This window comes from Gigantopelta aegis, chromosome 12, assembly GCF_016097555.1.
Source record: "Gigantopelta aegis isolate Gae_Host chromosome 12, Gae_host_genome, whole genome shotgun sequence".
NCBI classification, from domain to species: Eukaryota; Metazoa; Mollusca; class Gastropoda; order Neomphalida; family Peltospiridae; genus Gigantopelta; species Gigantopelta aegis.
Window position 1 is genome coordinate 18834928 of NC_054710.1, and position 19096 is coordinate 18854023.

Genomic DNA, 19096 nt, shown 5'->3' on the forward strand with positions numbered 1-19096 from the left:
ATATTTGGAACAAACATGCGTACAATTTACCATAGTCACCTATTCAGCCTCATTGGCCCTTTAGCTTTAAGCCGTGTTAGATAAACCTGGAAGCTTTCAATTCTTCATTCCGTTCATCAATTTCCAGCAATTCAAAATCATTCATTTTCTCTAACAAAATAAAAGCCATCAACCTGTGCTGTGGGTACTGACATTTTAATGCAGAGTCTATAAATACAATCATCCCAATTGTTTTAATGGAATTATCACATTTTGTTTAAAAACAAAGTAAGCGTATATCGCGTTTTGAAAGACAACATTTTTTCTTCAACAGATTTACATTAGAATATATCGCATTGTGCGATAACATAGCATCGTTATACCTAGCCCTCACTATGAGGGTTACATTGGCAGAGCTGCCAACTGCTATGCTTTGGATGTAGTTTGCTACGCTTAATCAATGTTTGCTACGCTGATGCCCAAATTGAAAAGAAATCCAGTATGATACGCTAATGAAAACCAGTAATAACTTTTGCAACAGATAAATATAACTGGATGATTAGTGTATTTGGCCAAAGTTTCTACTAACGAATTATGTTTTATTTGGCAAGCGTATACATTTCATCTTTATCATAAATTATAGGTCTACAGAGTACAGTTGAAAAGCGGGCGATTTATAGCAATTATACTAAAAAATTATCACATCATCGCACAGCAGTTAATTTTGTTTTTTTTGCATTTTGATGCTGTTTTAAAAACAAAATTCTGGTAATTCATAATCTTGTTCAAATCGCCTGACTTATTTGACAACTTTCGTTACATTTCGGGTATGTCAGTATCAGGCCTGAGATTAAGGAACAATTATGGCAACCCCAAAATAGGTTAGCCTAAATCACACTTCAGGTAACCTGTTTTGTCTTAGGTTACCTGATTACAAAAATGAGCAATTTACGACACAAATTAATGATGTTATATACCAATGTTGCGTAACAATCAAACTGAATCAGTTTCAGCATTACAAGTTTGTTTACCAATTAGAAAAAAACCTACCATAATTTCTATTTTTAGCTATTGGAATATTGGTCGGTATTGTACAGTATTGCATTTATTCTATGATTTCCAAGACCACTCCGTAATTTAGGCCTTACATACGGTATACATAGTTTATTCCATTTGCAACTGAGTGGAACATTCTATTATGATGTTGGATAACATTTTTTTAAATCAATATTTCAAATTGTCGTTGCACTTTTAATTAATATAAATTACCCCAAAGTTAAATACTTACCACTAATAAATGTCAAAATGAAAAACAAAAGTCGCATCACAGTGTTCGAGATTACAAATTTTGGGCAGTATCTCAGTTGAATACTAATATTTCCAAATCTGGTCTCCCACCTGAGAATTTAGTATCCCACTTAAACGAAATTCATAAATAACATCATAACAAACTTGGACAACAATATTCTCGTTCCCAGTCTATTGCTACGCCGCAATCAAAATTGCAGAATTTGTGATATTTACAATCAAACGGAATCGGCAAAAAGATTTGCTGCATCTATTTTTGAGTAATATTGACATAAATTAATATTTAGCAGTAATCTATAAGTGTTTCTGACATTACTGATGATAAACCTACCTGTATCAATTTTCTGCAGATGTGGAATCAATACCTCAAATAAAATTTGAAGTGAGAAAACATCCAACAAAAACAATAGTGACTTAGTGGTTCCCAGTCTGTTGCTACGCCACTGTTGCTCCAGTGTAGCATTAGACTGGATACAAGTCGGGGGGTGGGGGGTGGGTATTGTTATGGCACAGCATTAGACTGGCTACGAGCTCGAAAATACTTTTACTCAACTTACCAGTAAATGACGACTTACATTGTTTTAGTGAAAACTAAACACGCAGGATTAAAAAACACCAAACAACATTATATGGCATCCTGGGGGGGGCGGGGGATACTGGGTTCTTGAAGTCTGGCATCCAAAATTAAATTCTTGTATCCCTGGGATATCGGGATACCATTAATCTCGAACACTGCATCATCCATGTAGATCACGTGATTAAAACAGCGGGAATCCTTCGATTACAAAGTTGGAAAACTCCGTGAGTTCTGACGATTTTTTATTCATGACTGATAGGAAAAAAGCGAATCTCGATATTACCGGAAGTTCTATTGTAAGGTGCTTTTGGAGGAAATAAAATACAGAAAATTCAATATGTCGCGTGGGTGGGATAAAATAAGGAATACAGTACATGTACTGGTCAAAATCATGGCGACCGGTTTTTAGGTCGCGTTAATATGAAGTCAGGTAACCTCCAGGCCACCCGAACGACCGTTCGCCTCTTATTCTCAGGCCTGCCGCTAAAAATAGCATGACCCAGTCTTTTGCAGTTACTATGACGTATTTATATGGTGTTATTTGGTGCTTTCTTTTGCTGCTGTTTATGACATTCGGCCATGCTATGCTTAAATATCATTTGGTACGCTCAGCTTGTCATGAATGCTACTCTCACTTGTGGCTAAGGGTTGGCAGCTCTGCATTGATGGCTTTAACTCAAAATATTTGGAAATGGTCTATATCACATTTTGTGCCTGAACTCTTCAAATGTTAGACACTAGATACATGTATGCAACTTAATAATCTTCTGTCTTTCACTCCCCTCCCTTCCCTTCCCTTCCTTCCCTGCCATTATTATCCCCGCCAACCCCTTCCCTTTCCTTTCCCTCTCCTCCACTCCCCTCCCCTCCCCATCCCTGCCTTTTCCTTCCATTCCCTTTCCCACGTTTATCAGATGTTAAACATCTAGTGATACAGGAATGTTTAACATTTCCTCACAACTCCTCTCAGTGAACTATTTGTTTTTTTCACCCATTGCAATTAATGTCTCACGACTGTATTTAAAAGACTCGTATGTGCTGTCCTGTCTCGGAAAGTGCACATGAAAGATCCCTTGCTGCATTATCATTTGGAGTAGCCTGAGGGTGGTAAAAGATTTTCTCTCTCAGGCAAACATAGAAATAGCCGTAGTTGAAAATGTGCTGAGGTGTCATCAAACAAACATTAATTGCTGTCCTCCTACTCTCCATTTTTCTCACTGTTGGCAAGTGTTTAAAATAGCCTTAGCTTAAAAGGAAAAAAGAAAGAAATGTTTTATTAACGACGCACTCAACACATTTTATTTACGGTTATATGGCATCAGACATATGGTTACGGACCACACAGGAAACCCGCTGTCGCCACTACATGGGCTACTCTTTCCGATTAGCAGCAAGGGATCTTTTATTTGCGCTTCCCACAGGCAGGATAGCACAAACCATAACCTTTGTTGAACCAGTTATGGATCACTGGTCGGTGCAAGTGGTTTACACCTACCCATTGAGCCTTGCGGAGTACTCACTCAGGGTTTGGAGTCGGTATCTGGATTAAAAATCTCATGCCTCGACTGGGATCCGAACCCAGTACCTGCCAGCCTGTAGATCGATGGCCTAACCACTACGCCACCGAGGCCGGTCTCATAAACTACATAGTCCTACATGTAGATCAGCCAAACTTGGTTTATAGATTCATTGAAAAACTACATAGTCCTACATGTAGATCAGCCAAACTTGGTTTATGGATTCATTGAAAAACTTTGTGATAGGCGAGACATTTAATTGTATGCAATTCTCATTTTTCCTTTTTCTTTTCTTTCTTTTTTATTATTTTTTTCTCACCGTTTTAAGCACCATAAACCTTTAACATAGACACAAAGAAAGTTTTTTTTTGGCTTTCCTTTTCCTTTTCATTTTCCTTGTAGTTAATTGTTTGTCTGTCATTTCAGAGAGCGGAAATGTTTACACCCGATATACAAGCGGGCAGCAACCAACTCATTTGTGATGCAAAACCTCAAAGGTTCGGAACAGGCCGATGACGATGGTGATGATAACATTTGTGATGACAACCAAAATGTCCCCGTTCCAAAAAACTCGGAAGGCAACCCGTCCAGTTCTAATACCTCCCAGATAGCTCGCTATCTCGGTGGGCGGGAAGCCCAACAGGGGGAGGTAACTGTACCCAGAGCACAAATGGGCGATGGTCTTTCATTGGAGCATTCGAAGCAGTCTTCTTTGGAGATGCCGAAACGAGGAACTCGCCTGAGAGAAAAGGTATATTTATATTTTTATAATTACAAACTTTTCGCCATTATGCAATGTACTCTATTCTGATTAGATGATGGTGATAAAAAAAACTAAATGTTATTTAAGGAGTGTCTGTTATTTCGTTTACGTTCATCGGGGTATGAACAAAAATATCATCTGCAAACTGTGTGGCTAAAACAAGGTAGGGAAAACACTATACAAATTGTGACAGTATTCTTATAAAACGTATTTGAATGGGAATGGGTCTCACGTTAAATTGCTGTCAATTAACTCAAGTTGTTTCCTGTTCCAACCAATGCCCCAAGACTGGTACGTATCTATATGTTATACATCAAATAGCCGTAGTTTAAAATGTGCTGAAGTGTTGTTAAATATATCTATATGTTATACACCAAATAGCCATAGTTTAAAATGTGCAGAAGTGTTGTTAAATATATCTCTCTGTTATACACCAAATAGCCGTAATTTATGCGGAACACATCAAATAGTCTTACTTTAAAATAGTCGTTAAAAATGTGCACCGTAGTTAAAAATGTGCAGAAGTGTGTTGTATACACCAAAAGTCTTATATGTCTCTCTGTTATACACCAAATAATAGTTTAAAAGCCGTTAAATATATCTATATGTTATACACCAAAAACCGTGTGTGCAGAAGTGTTGTTAAATATATCTATATGTTATACATCAAAATAGTCGTTAAATATATCTATATGTTATAAAATGTGCTGAAGTGTCGTTAAATATATCTATATGTTCGTTAAATGTGCTGAAGTGTCGTTAAATATATCTATATGTTATACACCAAATAACCGTAGTTAAAAATGTGCTGAAGTGTCGTTAAATATATCTATATGTTATACACCAAATAGCCGTAGTTAAAAATGTGCTGAAGTGTCGTTAAATATATCTATATGTTATAAAATGTGCTGAAGTGTCGTCAATATGTTAAAGTTTATATCTATATGTTATACACCAAATAACCAAATAGTCTTAGTTATTCAAATAGTCTTAAACTGTGCTGAAGTGTCGTTTACACCAAAAATATATCAGAAGTGTTGTTAAATATATCTATATGTTATACACCAAATAGTCTTAGTTTAAAACTGAAGTGTCTTAGTTACAAAAATGTTTGCTGAAGTGTCGTAAAATATATATCTATATGTTATACACCAAATACACCCGTAGCCATAGTTAAAATGTGCTGAAGTGTCGTTACCTAATGTATACACCTATACCGTGTTATACACCAATAATACACCGTAGTTAAAAATGTGCAGAAGTGTCGTTAAATATATCTATATGTTATACACCAAAAATAAAAACTGTAGTTAAAAAAATGTGCAGAAGTGTCATTAAATATATCTATATGTTATTACAGGGCATAAAATTTGACACGCTTAGTTAACAATGTTGAAGTGTCGTAATAACCGTAGTTGTCGTTATACACCAAATAACCGTAGTTTAAAATGTGCTGAAGTGTCGTTAAATGTATCTATATGTTATACACCAAATAACCGTAGTTAAAAATGTGCAGAAGTGTCGTTAAATATATCTATATGTTATACACCAAATAACTGTAGTTAAAAATGTGCAGAAGTGTCATTAAATATTTCTATATGTTACAGGGCATAAAATTTGACACGCACAATTTTGTCGTTCGTCTGTCGGTTATGCAAAATCAATATTGACATGAACGATGGATCATTCGTGCAAAAACTATAATCGCTGGTCAGAAAATGTAAACTGACGTGTTTTGGCTAATATAACTATTTTTGAAATAAAATAAGAGAATGGGCCTAGCATTGCAGGTGTGAGAAAAAACCCAATGTATCCGTATGAACTCGACATCGCGGTCAATTGCAAAGATATATATATATATTTTTAAGCGTATGCAATAAATACAGAACCTCACATATGTTATTTTCGCTTCCTATTTATTGCACACGTTTATTGTGAGCAAGAACATACCACTCGACCACTACTCGTGGTAAATATTCTTGCGCACAATAAACTCGTGCAATAAATAGGAAGCGAAAAAAACATATGTGAAGTTCTATACATTTATTTACTTTTTGACACCTGTGTTGTTATGTTGAAATATATGCATTAATTCTGAAACATGTATTGTAATGAAAACAAGTACAACCCTTGCTAAATCAATTTATTAAAATATGACATACACAGCGAAGAAAATAGTACGTTTAATAAGGGACTTTAAAATAACCAAGTGGAAATTAGAACATGATGAAACACTGAGTTGCAGCATCAATTGGATCAATCGAGGATTTGCAGAACTTCGGGTCTTTCCGTTCAGACCCGGAAGCTCAAAGCTTCCGGAAATTCCCGTTTCGTTCAGACTGTTGTTTGACGCCAACAAGTACTCCCCTGTAACAGAACCGATGGGGTAGTGTGCTGAAATGTAAATGGCAGCTTTCAAGTTAGTCCCAGCATCCCAAATAATAATAATAATTTAGTATTTATGATAAGAATTTGGAGAAAAGCTACTAAAATCGCCCATCTTAGATTCTCATTTGATTACCGTTGCTGGTTAACCTTTTCATTTGTACCTGAACCACTGGAGAAAATCGTTCGTGCAAACACTAAAACCACACGAACGACATATCCTGTGTCTGAAAAAATCTGATTTTATGCCCTGTGTTATACACCAAATAGCTGTAGTTAGAAATGTGCGGAAGTGTTGTTAAACACATATTCATTTCCTTTCTTTTCTCTCAATATCTAGCAGTTATATGTAGCTATTTTTTCCACAGTTTGTTCTTAGTCTTAATTTACCTGTTTTAATGGATTTTTTCTAAAAGCCTTGTTCTGATCATTTCTCAATATGGTACTATCTATTCTGATATTATGATTTGTATTTTGCTAGGCAGTCACGACTATGCAACAAGCCATTGTCCAGCCTGTTCTAAACGTATTGAGGAAACCTCCTCTGACGTCAGGCTTATCAAAGGACGTACATCTGATAAAGGCTGACTTCAAGGTAAGCTTCATCAAAACAGGTTCCGATATCATGTAACTGTTAATAAAATGTGTTGAGTGCATCGTTAAATAAAACATTTAATTGAAACAGGCTTCTGTAAATTGAGCGGATCATCATTTTCATAACGCATCTTGTTCTACAGAACCTGTTTTACGTTTAAATATCATATATAGGACATGATTTACATGGCTGTAATTGGTTACGCCAGTCAAATTAATAAAATCTTTGAGTTTTCTTTTTTTTGGTATGTGGTTTATTTTACTCTTGACACAACAATTTACATAATTTGTAAATTATCCAGGCTAAAACGTAATGATGGCATCGACAGCAATTGTCGCGGTTTTCACGTGAATTACCGTAGGACAGGAGCTTTACCGATGGCAGTTTGTTGCTGCTGAAGAAAAATTATTGCTGTCTAATGAAGGGAATAAATTTCGGTTTTTAATTTTGTTGCAGAAATTACTAGGTCAAAATTGCTGTAGATGAGCATTTTGCAACTGGCAATAAACCTTTCAGAATTGTTTTAATAAATAATATTTATTTGTGGTTTTGGGATTGGCCAACAGGCATATGCCTATATTAACCTTCTGACTATGGCATTAATTTTTGATAAAAACCTGGTAAGTATTATTTTCGTGGATTTTTTAAACTTTTATATTTTAGATCAGTTAATGTTGATAAAATTAGTCAAATATTTTATAAAGTTGCATTTACTCACAAGCATTTGTGGCCAGATGTCCAGTGGTTATTCCCAATAACTGTGTTTTTCTGACCAGAATTATTTTTGGAAACAAACTACGATTCATATCCCAATATTTCATGATTTTTGTTGTTGGTCAAATGGTCAAATTTATTTTATACTTGCTGTAGGTAACACACCGCTAAGATAGATCTCTGATATATGATCTTATTTTATACATGCTGTAGGTAACACATCGCTAAGTTAGATCTGTGATATATGATCTTATTTTATACACGCTGTAGGTAACACATCGCTAAGTTAGATCTGTGATATATGATCTTATTTTATACACGCTGTAGGTAACACTTCGCTAAGTTAGATCTCTGATATATGATCTTATTTTATACACGCTGTAGGTAACACATCGCTAAGATAGATCTCTGATATATGATCTTATTTTATACACGCTGTAGGTAACACATCGCTAAGTTAGATCTGTGATATATGATCTTATTTTATACACGCTGTAGGTAACACATCGCTAAGTTAGATCTCTGATATATGATCTTATTTTATACACGCTGTAGGTAACACATCGCTAAGTTAGATCTCTGATATATGATCTTATTTTATACACGCTGTAGGTAACACATCGCTAAGTTAGATCTGTGATATATGATCTTATTTTATACACGCTGTAGGTAACACATCGCTAAGTTAGATCTGTGATATATGATCTTATTTTATACACGCTGTAGGTAACACATCGCTAAGATAGATCTCTGATATATGATCTTATTTTATACACGCTGTAGGTAACACATCGCTAAGTTAGATCTGTGATATATGATCTTATTTTATACACGCTGTAGGTAACACATCGCTAAGTTAGATCTGTGATATATGATCTTATTTTATACACGCTGTAGGTAACACATCGCTAAGATAGATCTCTGATATATGATCTTATTTTACACTTGCTGTAGGTAACACTTCGCTAAGTTAGATCTCTGATATATGATCTTATTTTATACACGCTGTAGGTAACACATCGCTAAGTTAGATCTCTGATATATGATCTTATTTTATACACGCTGTAGGTAACACATCGCTAAGTTAGATCTCTGATATATGATCTTATTTTATACACGCTGTAGGTAACACATCGCTAAGTTAGATCTCTGATATATGATCTTATTTTATACACGCTGTAGGTAACACATCGCTAAGTTAGATCTGTGATATATGATCTTATTTTATACATGCTGTAGGTAACACATCGCTAAGTTAGATCCCTGATATATGATCTTATTTGCTCATGTGGTTTTCAGGAGGACATGTCGTTGAACTTCTCCTGGGCGTATGGGATGGCGTTGACGATGATGAAACCGACCTGTGTTCGAACGGTGTGCTTCTTGTGTGGAAGTGCCGGCAAACACGAGGTAAGTAATACACACATTTAATTAAATGTTTATCACCTTTTCCAGAAAGTTAATTTATGAAGTGTACTCTTCCTAACTCTTATTCTGAATGGCTTGCTTTGAGCTGTTTCACATGTATGTTAAATGTGTTATTTTCATCTGCTATCCCGTTACATATGCCAAATGTATTATTTTTCAGTTGCTATTCTGTTTCACATGTTAAATGTGTTATTTTTCAGCAGGTATTCCATTTTACATGTTAAATGTGTAATTTTTCAGTTGATATTCTGTTTCGCATGTTAAATGTATTATTTTCAGCAGATATTCCATTACACATATTAAATATATTCTGTTTCAGCTGATATTCTGCATGGCATGCTGTGAACCGTTCCACATGTTTTGTCTGAGCGAGGACGAGCGACCGGAAGAAGAAAACATGGAGAACTGGTGCTGTCGTAAATGTCAGTTCTGTAATGTGTGCGGTCACCAGAACAACCTTCTGCAGTGCGATCGTTGCCAGGTAACAGACAGGTTTAACTATTATAAGGGAGATGGGTCGCGTGGATACAGGCACCAGAACAACCTTCTGCAGTGCAATCGTTGCTAGGTAACATACAGGTTTAACTATTATTAGGGAGATGGGTCGCGTGGATACAGGCACCAGAACAACCTTCTGCAGTGCGATCGTTGCCAGGTAACAGACAGGTTTAACTATTATTAGGGAGATGGGTCGCGTGGATACAGGCACCAGAACAACCTTCTGCAGTGCAATCGTTGCCAGGTAACAGACAGGTTTAACTATTATTAGGGAGATGGGTCGCGTGGATACAGGCACCAGAATAACCTTCTGCAGTGCGATCGTTGCCAGGTAACAGACAGGTTTAACTATTATTAGGGAGATGGGTTGCGTGGATACAGGCACCAGAACAACCTTCTGCAGTGCGATCGTTGCCAGGTAACACACAGGTTTAACTATTATTAGGGAGATGGGTCGCGTGGATACAGGCACCAGAACAACCTTCTGCAGTGCGATCGTTGCCAGGTAACAGACAGGTTTAACTATTATAAGGGAGATGGGTCGCGTGGATACAGGCACCAGAACAACCTTCTGCAGTGCAATCGTTGCCAGGTAACAGACAGGTTTAACTATTATTAGGGAGATGGGTCGCGTGGATACAGGCACCAGAACAACCTTCTGCAGTGCGATCGTTGCCAGGTAACAGACAGGTTTAACTATTATAAGGGAGATGGGTCGCGTGGATACAGGCACCAGAACAACCTTCTGCAGTGCAATCGTGGCCAGGTAACAGATAGGTTTAACTATTATTAGGGAGATGGGTCGCGTGGATACAGGCACCAGAATAACCTTTTGCAGTGCGATCGTTGCCAGGTAACACACGTTTAACTGTTGTCAGCGAGACGGGTCACATGGATACTTGTGCAATAAATAGCAAGCGAAAACAACGTATGTGAAATTCTGTATATGGCTTGAATAGCTAGGGATAGGAGAAAGATCTATTCCATATCGGCTGATGTCATGGAATGGGTCTGTCTTGCATAGCTTGAATAGCTAGGGATAGGAGAAAGATCTACCGTATATCTTCGCCTGTAAGTCGATCTCGGCTATAAGTCGAGTCCCTAATTTCAAGCCCTGAAAACGTATTTTTTTATTGACCCGTTTATAAGTCGACCCATGAAAAACTACTTATAAATATTGAAATATTTCTTATTTTCAGCACATGAGAACAATAATATTTGAACAAAAGAAAATTATTTTACAAACTTCGGTTTTCACGTTTTGTACATCGCAATATAATCAGACTATTCCAATCAAACTATCATTATTACATAGCATCAAAACGAAATATTCCCTTAGTAGAGAGTGAAAGCTGTTTGACTGTTACTGTATAGTACTATACAGATGGTTTTGTGCACAGACAACAACTTTATTTATAAACACTGACAACAGATCACTACGATAAAACTGAAAGTATCACGTTTTGCCGCCATATTAATACATGTAAGGAGGATAACTCTGGAAAGTACACTGGTTTTTGTACCAAATGATGTGTGTCCCTATTGCTCTAGATAGTGAACTGCAGAGATCAGTCTTAAGGGAAAGCTCAGTAATATTCATGAAGTTAATCACCGCTAAAACATTGTTTGAACAACCATTAATGCCAGTGACCAGATTTCAAAATAAACTCAGGCAACAGGTAGTTAGTATTGTTTACATTTTTACTATTAGTGATGACTGTTAATTTAACTAAGTGGACTGTTGTCTTGGCATGTGAGTGAGATCGTACGCCTTTTCGCATAACCAAAACCGTTCTAATGCCAAAAAAAAATAGGTTATAAAAAATAAATGTGTCAAATTAACATATTTGAGTATAAATACATGGCATACTTCAACAATAAAACTTGTAAAATAATCCACAAAACAGTAATATTTTTTGTTGAATTTTTTTTACCCTCTTATAAGTCGACCCCCCCAAGTTATAAAATAATTTTTGGGTGAAAAAAATTTGACTTATAGGCGAAGATATACGGTATTCCATATCGGCTGATGTCATGGAATGGGTCTGTCTTGAATAGCTTGAATAGCTAGGGATAGGAGAAAGATCTATTCCATATCGGCTGATGTCATGGAATGGGTCTGTCTTGCATAGCTTGAATAGCTAGGGATAGGAGAAAGATCTATTCCATATCGGCTGATGTCATGGAATGGGTCTGTCTTGCATAGCTTGAATAGCTTGGGATAGGAGAAAGATCTATTCCATATCGGCTGATGTCATGGAATGGGTCTGTCTTGCATAGCTTGAATAACTAGGGATAGGAGAAAGATCTATTCCATATCGGCTGATGTCATGGAATGGGTCTGTCTTGCATACTTTGAATAGCTAGGGATAGGAGAAAGATCTATTCCATATCGGCTGATGTCATGGAATGGGTCTGTCTTGCATAGCTTGCATAGCTTGGGATGGGAGAAAAATTGTAGTCATTATTGATTTGTTTTTGTTTTCATCAGAGTACATACCACCCTGAATGCCTGGGTCCGAACTACCCGACCAGACCATCCAGGCAGAAGAACATTTGGGTGTGCATGAAGTGTGTGCGCTGTAAGAGTTGTGGTGCCACCACGCCCGGCAATTGCAACAGCGCCATCTGGATGTACGACTTCTCGCTATGCTATGAATGTGGACAGCTTATGGACAAAGGTCAGTGAATGGACATGGGTCATGTGGATTTGGGAGGGGTTAACTAGTTGTAGGAGGGGCCAGGTAGGTGTAAAGTATGTGTGGGATGAGCCAAATAGATGTGGGAGGGGTCAGTTAGGTGTCAAGTATGTGTGGGATGGGCCAAATAGATGTGGGAGGGGTCAGGTAGTTGTGACAGGAGTCAGATAGGTGCAGTAGGATCAGAATTATGTGGGAGTGGTCAAGAAAGTGAAGAAGGGGTTATGCAGGTGTTGGTGGGGTCAGGTAAGTGTGGGAGGAGCCAAATAGGTTTGAGAAGGATATATATTTGGATGGGCCAAATAAGTGGGAGAGAATAAATTAGTGTGGAAGGGTTGTTTGTTCAAACTGCTATTTAGTTATTGTGTGTACTGTTAGACAATGTTTTTTAATTTACAAAAATGCACACTGAGGGTATAATCAACACTGTTAGTCTGTGTGGAGACATGTTGTTGTTACAAACAACCAACACATCAGGCTTGAAAATAGTTAAAATGGTGCTTTGCTCTAGGGCTTGAAATTAACATTGGTCTGAAACCCATTTTAAGGCCATGGTATTTCAGTTTACATTTTACAGTTCAAGTCATATCAGTTGTTTGTTATATTGTAAACATTTCTGTTCCACTATTTTGTTTCCATCTGTTTCATTTGTGAAAATTGGATAATTATTCGGTGTTCATCAGAATAGGCGAGTGATCACTCACCCTCCCCTCCATGCTCACATGGAAAGTTTTAGGAGAGTGGTAAATCGCTTGCTGTGTACCATTTCAAGTTAGATCTCTTAACCTTCTGACTTCCACAGGCGAGATATCTCGCCCCACCGACACTATACTGCATTCACTTACATTCACTCTTTCATATTTTCTGCCATTTTGCACATGGCACTGTCCGAAATAATAATAGAACAAAACTGATCAAAACTGGTTATTTTCACTTAACAACAATGGCAGAATGTCGTGGTCATTTTCAGGAATTGATAGTTAATTGTGACAGCTAATTTGATAATAAATTTTACCAGAAACAAAAATCATGAAATATTGGAAAATGAATCATAGTTTGTTTCCAAAAAAACATTACACCACTACTGCTAATTAATACAAATGGGTAAAAGACTTGACCCCTGACCCCTGATTGTTTTCAGGTAATTTCTGTCCCGTGTGTCACAAGTGTTACTCTGACGATGACTGGGAGTCAAAGATGGTGGAGTGTGCTGTCTGCAAGAGCTGGGTTCATGCCAAGTGTGAGGAGTTGTCAGGTAAGTAATAGTGTTGATAGTCTATCATTATACTTGGTCAAATGGTGGGTTCACGTCAAGTGTGAGGAGTTGTCAGGTAAGTAGCAGTGTTGATATTCTGTCATTATACTTAGTCAAATGGTGGGTTCACGTCAAGTGTGAGGAGTTGTCAGGTAAGTAGCAGTGTTGATATTCTGTCATTATACTTAGTCAAATGGTGGGTTCACGTCAAGTGTGAGGAGTTGTCAGGTAAGTAGCAGTGTTGATATTCTGTCATTATACTTAGTCAAATGGTGGGTTCACGTCAAGTGTGAGGAGTTGTCAGGTAAGTAGCAGTGTTGATATTCTGTCATTATACTTAGTCAACTGGTGGGTTCACGTCAAGTGTGAGGAGTTGTCAGGTAAGTAGCAGTGTTGATATTCTGTCATTATACTTAGTCAACTGGTGGGTTCACGTCAAGTGTGAGGAGTTGTCAGGTAAGTAGCAGTGTTGATATTCTGTCATTATACTTAGTCAACTGGTGGGTTCACGTCAAGTGTGAGGAGTTGTCAGGTAAGTAGCAGTGTTGATATTCTATCATTATACTTAGTCAAATGGTGGGTTCACGTCAAGTGTGAGGAGTTGTCAGGTAAGTAGCAGTGTTGATATTCTGTCATTATACTTAGTCAACTGGTGGGTTCACGTCAAGTGTGAGTAGTTGTCAGGTAAGTAATAGTGTTGATAGTCTATCATTATACTTGGTCAAATGGTGGGTTCACGTCAAGTGTGAGGAGTTGTCAGGTAAGTAGCAGTGTTGATATTCTGCCATTATACTTGGTCAACTGGTGGGTTCACGTCAAGTGTGAGGAGTTGTCAGGTAAGTAGCAGTGTTGATATTCTGTCATTATACTTGGTCAACTGGTGGGTTCACGTCAAGTGTGAGGAGTTGTCAGGTAAGTAATAGTGTTGATAGTCTATCATTATACTTGGTCAAATGGTGGGTTCACATCAAGTGTGAGGAGTTGTCAGGTAAGTAGCAGTGTTGATATTCTATCATTATACTTAGTCAAATGGTGGGTTCACGTGAAGTGTGAGGAGTTGTCAGGTAAGTAGCAGTGTTGATATTCTGTCATTATACTTAGTCAACTGGTGGGTTCACGTCAAGTGTGAGGAGTTGTCAGGTAAGTAATAGTGTTGATAGTCTATCATTATACTTGGTCAAATGGTGGGTTCACGTCAAGTGTGAGGAGTTGTCAGGTAAGTAGCAGTGTTGATATTCTGTCATTATACTTGGTCAACTGGTGGGTTCACGTCAAGTGTGAGGAGTTGTCAGGTAAGTAGCAGTGTTGATATTCTGTCATTATACTTGGTCAACTGGCTACTTACAGTGTTGATATTCTATCATTATACTTAGTCAAATGGTGGGTTCACGTCAAGTGTGAGGAGTTGTCAGGTAAGTAGCAGTGTTGATATTCTATCATTATACTTGGTCAACTGGTGGGTTCACGTCAAGTGTGAGGAGTTGTCAGGTAAGTAGCGGTGTTGATATTCTGTCGTTATACTTGGTCAAATGGTGGGTTCACGTGAAGTGTGAGGAGTTGTCAGGTAAGTAGCAGTGTTGATATTCTGTCATTATACTTAGTCAAATGGTGGGTTCACGTCAAGTGTGAGGAGTTGTCAGGTAAGTAGCAGTGTTGATATTCTATCATTATACTTAGTCAAATGGTGGGTTCACGTCAAGTGTGAGGAGTTGTCAGGTAAGTAGCAGTGTTGATATTCTATCATTATACTTAGTCAAATGGTGGGTTCACGTCAAGTGTGAGGAGTTGTCAGGTAAGTAGCAGTGTTGATATTCTGTCATTATACTTAGTCAAATGGTGGGTTCACGTCAAGTGTGAGGAGTTGTCAGGTAAGTAGCAGTGTTGATATTCTGTCATTATACTTAGTCAAATGGTGGGTTCACGTCAAGTGTGAGGAGTTGTCAGGTAAGTAGCAGTGTTGATATTCTGTCATTATACTTAGTCAAATGGTGGGTTCACGTCAAGTGTGAGGAGTTGTCAGGTAAGTAGCAGTGTTGATATTCTGTCATTATACTTAGTCAAATGGTGGGTTCACGTCAAGTGTGAGGAGTTGTCAGGTAAGTAGCAGTGTTGATATTCTGTCATTATACTTAGTCAAATGGTGGGTTCACGTCAAGTGTGAGGAGTTGTCAGGTAAGTAGCAGTGTTGATATTCTGTCATTATACTTAGTCAAATGGTGGGTTCACGTCAAGTGTGAGGAGTTGTCAGGTAAGTAGCAGTGTTGATATTCTGTCATTATACTTAGTCAAATGGTGGGTTCACGTCAAGTGTGAGGAGTTGTCAGGTAAGTAGCAGTGTTGATATTCTGTCATTATACTTAGTCAAATGGTGGGTTCACGTCAAGTGTGAGGAGTTGTCAGGTAAGTAGCAGTGTTGATATTCTGTCATTATACTTAGTCAAATGGTGGGTTCACGTCAAGTGTGAGGAGTTGTCAGGTAAGTAGCAGTGTTGATATTCTGTCATTATACTTAGTCAAATGGTGGGTTCACGTCAAGTGTGAGGAGTTGTCAGGTAAGTAGCAGTGTTGATATTCTGTCATTATACTTAGTCAAATGGTGGGTTCACGTCAAGTGTGAGGAGTTGTCAGGTAAGTAGCAGTGTTGATATTCTGTCATTATACTTAGTCAAATGGTGGGTTCACGTCAAGTGTGAGGAGTTGTCAGGTAAGTAGCAGTGTTGATATTCTGTCATTATACTTAGTCAAATGGTGGGTTCACGTCAAGTGTGAGGAGTTGTCAGGTAAGTAGCAGTGTTGATATTCTGTCATTATACTTAGTCAAATGGTGGGTTCACGTCAAGTGTGAGGAGTTGTCAGGTAAGTAGCAGTGTTGATATTCTGTCATTATACTTAGTCAAATGGTGGGTTCACGTCAAGTGTGAGGAGTTGTCAGGTAAGTAGCAGTGTTGATATTCTGTCATTATACTTAGTCAAATGGTGGGTTCACGTCAAGTGTGAGGAGTTGTCAGGTAAGTAGCAGTGTTGATATTCTGTCATTATACTTAGTCAAATGGTGGGTTCACGTCAAGTGTGAGGAGTTGTCAGGTAAGTAGCAGTGTTGATATTCTGTCATTATACTTAGTCAAATGGTGGGTTCACGTCAAGTGTGAGGAGTTGTCAGGTAAGTAGCAGTGTTGATATTCTGTCATTATACTTAGTCAAATGGTGGGTTCACGTCAAGTGTGAGGAGTTGTCAGGTAAGTAGCAGTGTTGATATTCTGTCATTATACTTAGTCAAATGGTGGGTTCACGTCAAGTGTGAGGAGTTGTCAGGTAAGTAGCAGTGTTGATATTCTGTCATTATACTTAGTCAAATGGTGGGTTCACGTCAAGTGTGAGGAGTTGTCAGGTAAGTAGCAGTGTTGATATTCTGTCATTATACTTAGTCAAATGGTGGGTTCACGTCAAGTGTGAGGAGTTGTCAGGTAAGTAGCAGTGTTGATATTCTGTCATTATACTTAGTCAAATGGTGGGTTCACGTCAAGTGTGAGGAGTTGTCAGGTAAGTAGCAGTGTTCAAGTGTGAGGAGTTGTCAGGTAAGTAGCAGTGTTGATATTCTGTCATTATACTTAGTCAAATGGTGGGTTCACGTCAAGTGTGAGGAGTTGTCAGGTAAGTAGCAGTGTTGATATTCTGTCATTATACTTAGTCAAATGGTGGGTTCACGTCAAGTGTGAGGAGTTGTCAGGTAAGTAGCAGTGTTGATATTCTGTCATTATACTTAGTCAAATGGTGGGTTCACGTCAAGTGTGAGGAGTTGTCAGGTAAGTAGCAGTGTTGATATTCTGTCATTATACTTAGTCAAATGGTGGGTTCACGTCAAGTGTGAGGAGTTGTCAGGTAAGTAGCAGTGTTGATATTCTGTCATTATACTTAGTCAAATGGTGGGTTCACGTCAAGTGTGAGGAGTTGTCAGGTAAGTAGCAGTGTTGATATTCTGTCATTATACTTAGTCAAATGGTGGGTTCACGTCAAGTGTGAGGAGTTGTCAGGTAAGTAGCAGTGTTGATATTCTGTCATTATACTTAGTCAAATGGTGGGTTCACGTCAAGTGTGAGGAGTTGTCAGGTAAGTAGCAGTGTTGATATTCTGTCATTATACTTAGTCAAATGGTGGGTTCACGTCAAGTGTGAGGAGTTGTCAGGTAAGTAGCAGTGTTGATATTCTGTCATTATACTTAGTCAAATGGTGGGTTCACGTCAAGTGTGAGGAGTTGTCAGGTAAGTAGCAGTGTTGATATTCTGTCATTATACTTAGTCAAATGGTGGGTTCACGTCAAGTGTGAGGAGTTGTCAGGTAAGTAGCAGTGTTGATATTCTGTCATTATACTTAGTCAAATGGTGGGTTCACGTCAAGTGTGAGGAGTTGTCAGGTAAGTAGCAGTGTTGATATTCTGTCATTATACTTAGTCAAATGGTGGGTTCACGTCAAGTGTGAGGAGTTGTCAGGTAAGTAGCAGTGTTGATATTCTGTCATTATACTTAGTCAAATGGTGGGTTCACGTCAAGTGTGAGGAGTTGTCAGGTAAGTAGCAGTGTTGATATTCTGTCATTATACTTAGTCAAATGGTGGGTTCACGTCAAGTGTGAGGAGTTGTCAGGTAAGTAGCAGTGTTGATATTCTGTCATTATACTTAGTCAAATGGTGGGTTCACGTCAAGTGTGAGGAGTTGTCAGGTAAGTAGCAGTGTTGATATTCTGTCATTATACTTAGTCAAATGGTGGGTTCACGTCAAGTGTGAGGAGTTGTCAGGTAAGTAGCAGTGTTGATATTCTGTCATTATACTTAGTCAAATGGTGGGTTCACGTCAAGTGTGAGGAGTTGTCAGGTAAGTAGCAGTGTTGATATTCTGTCATTATACTTAGTCAAATGGTGGGTTCACGTCAAGTGTGAGGAGTTGTCAGGTAAGTAGCAGTGTTGATATTCTGTCATTATACTTAGTCAAATGGTGGGTTCACGTCAAGTGTGAGGAGTTGTCAGGTAAGTAGCAGTGTTGATATTCTGTCATTATACTTAGTCAAATGGTGGGTTCACGTCAAGTGTGAGGAGTTGTCAGGTAAGTAGCAGTGTTGATATTCTGTCATTATACTTAGTCAAATGGTGGGTTCACGTCAAGTGTGAGGAGTTGTCAGGTAAGTAGCAGTGTTGATATTCTGTCATTATACTTAGTCAAATGGTGGGTTCACGTCAAGTGTGAGGAGTTGTCAGGTAAGTAGCAGTGTTGATATTCTGTCATTATACTTAGTCAAATGGTGGGTTCACGTCAAGTGTGAGGAGTTGTCAGGTAAGTAGCAGTGTTGATATTCTGTCATTATACTTAGTCAAATGGTGGGTTCACG

The 19096-nt window shown here is 38.1% G+C and overlaps 1 protein-coding gene across 4 annotated transcripts in view; it reads left to right on the forward strand.

Annotated features, from left to right (window-relative positions):
* The window catches only part of LOC121386787, a 103978-nt gene that overhangs the window by 18324 nt on the left and 66558 nt on the right, over nt 1-19096 (forward strand). For all 4 annotated transcript variants that reach the window (XM_041517801.1, XM_041517804.1, XM_041517802.1 and 1 more), the window contains exons 8-13: nt 3808-4132; nt 7011-7124; nt 9138-9248; nt 9586-9747; nt 12256-12445; nt 13605-13718. In XM_041517801.1, coding sequence (XP_041373735.1) covers nt 3808-4132; nt 7011-7124; nt 9138-9248; nt 9586-9747; nt 12256-12445; nt 13605-13718 — 1016 coding nt within the window. The remainder of the gene's footprint in view (nt 1-3807; nt 4133-7010; nt 7125-9137; nt 9249-9585; nt 9748-12255; nt 12446-13604; nt 13719-19096) is intronic.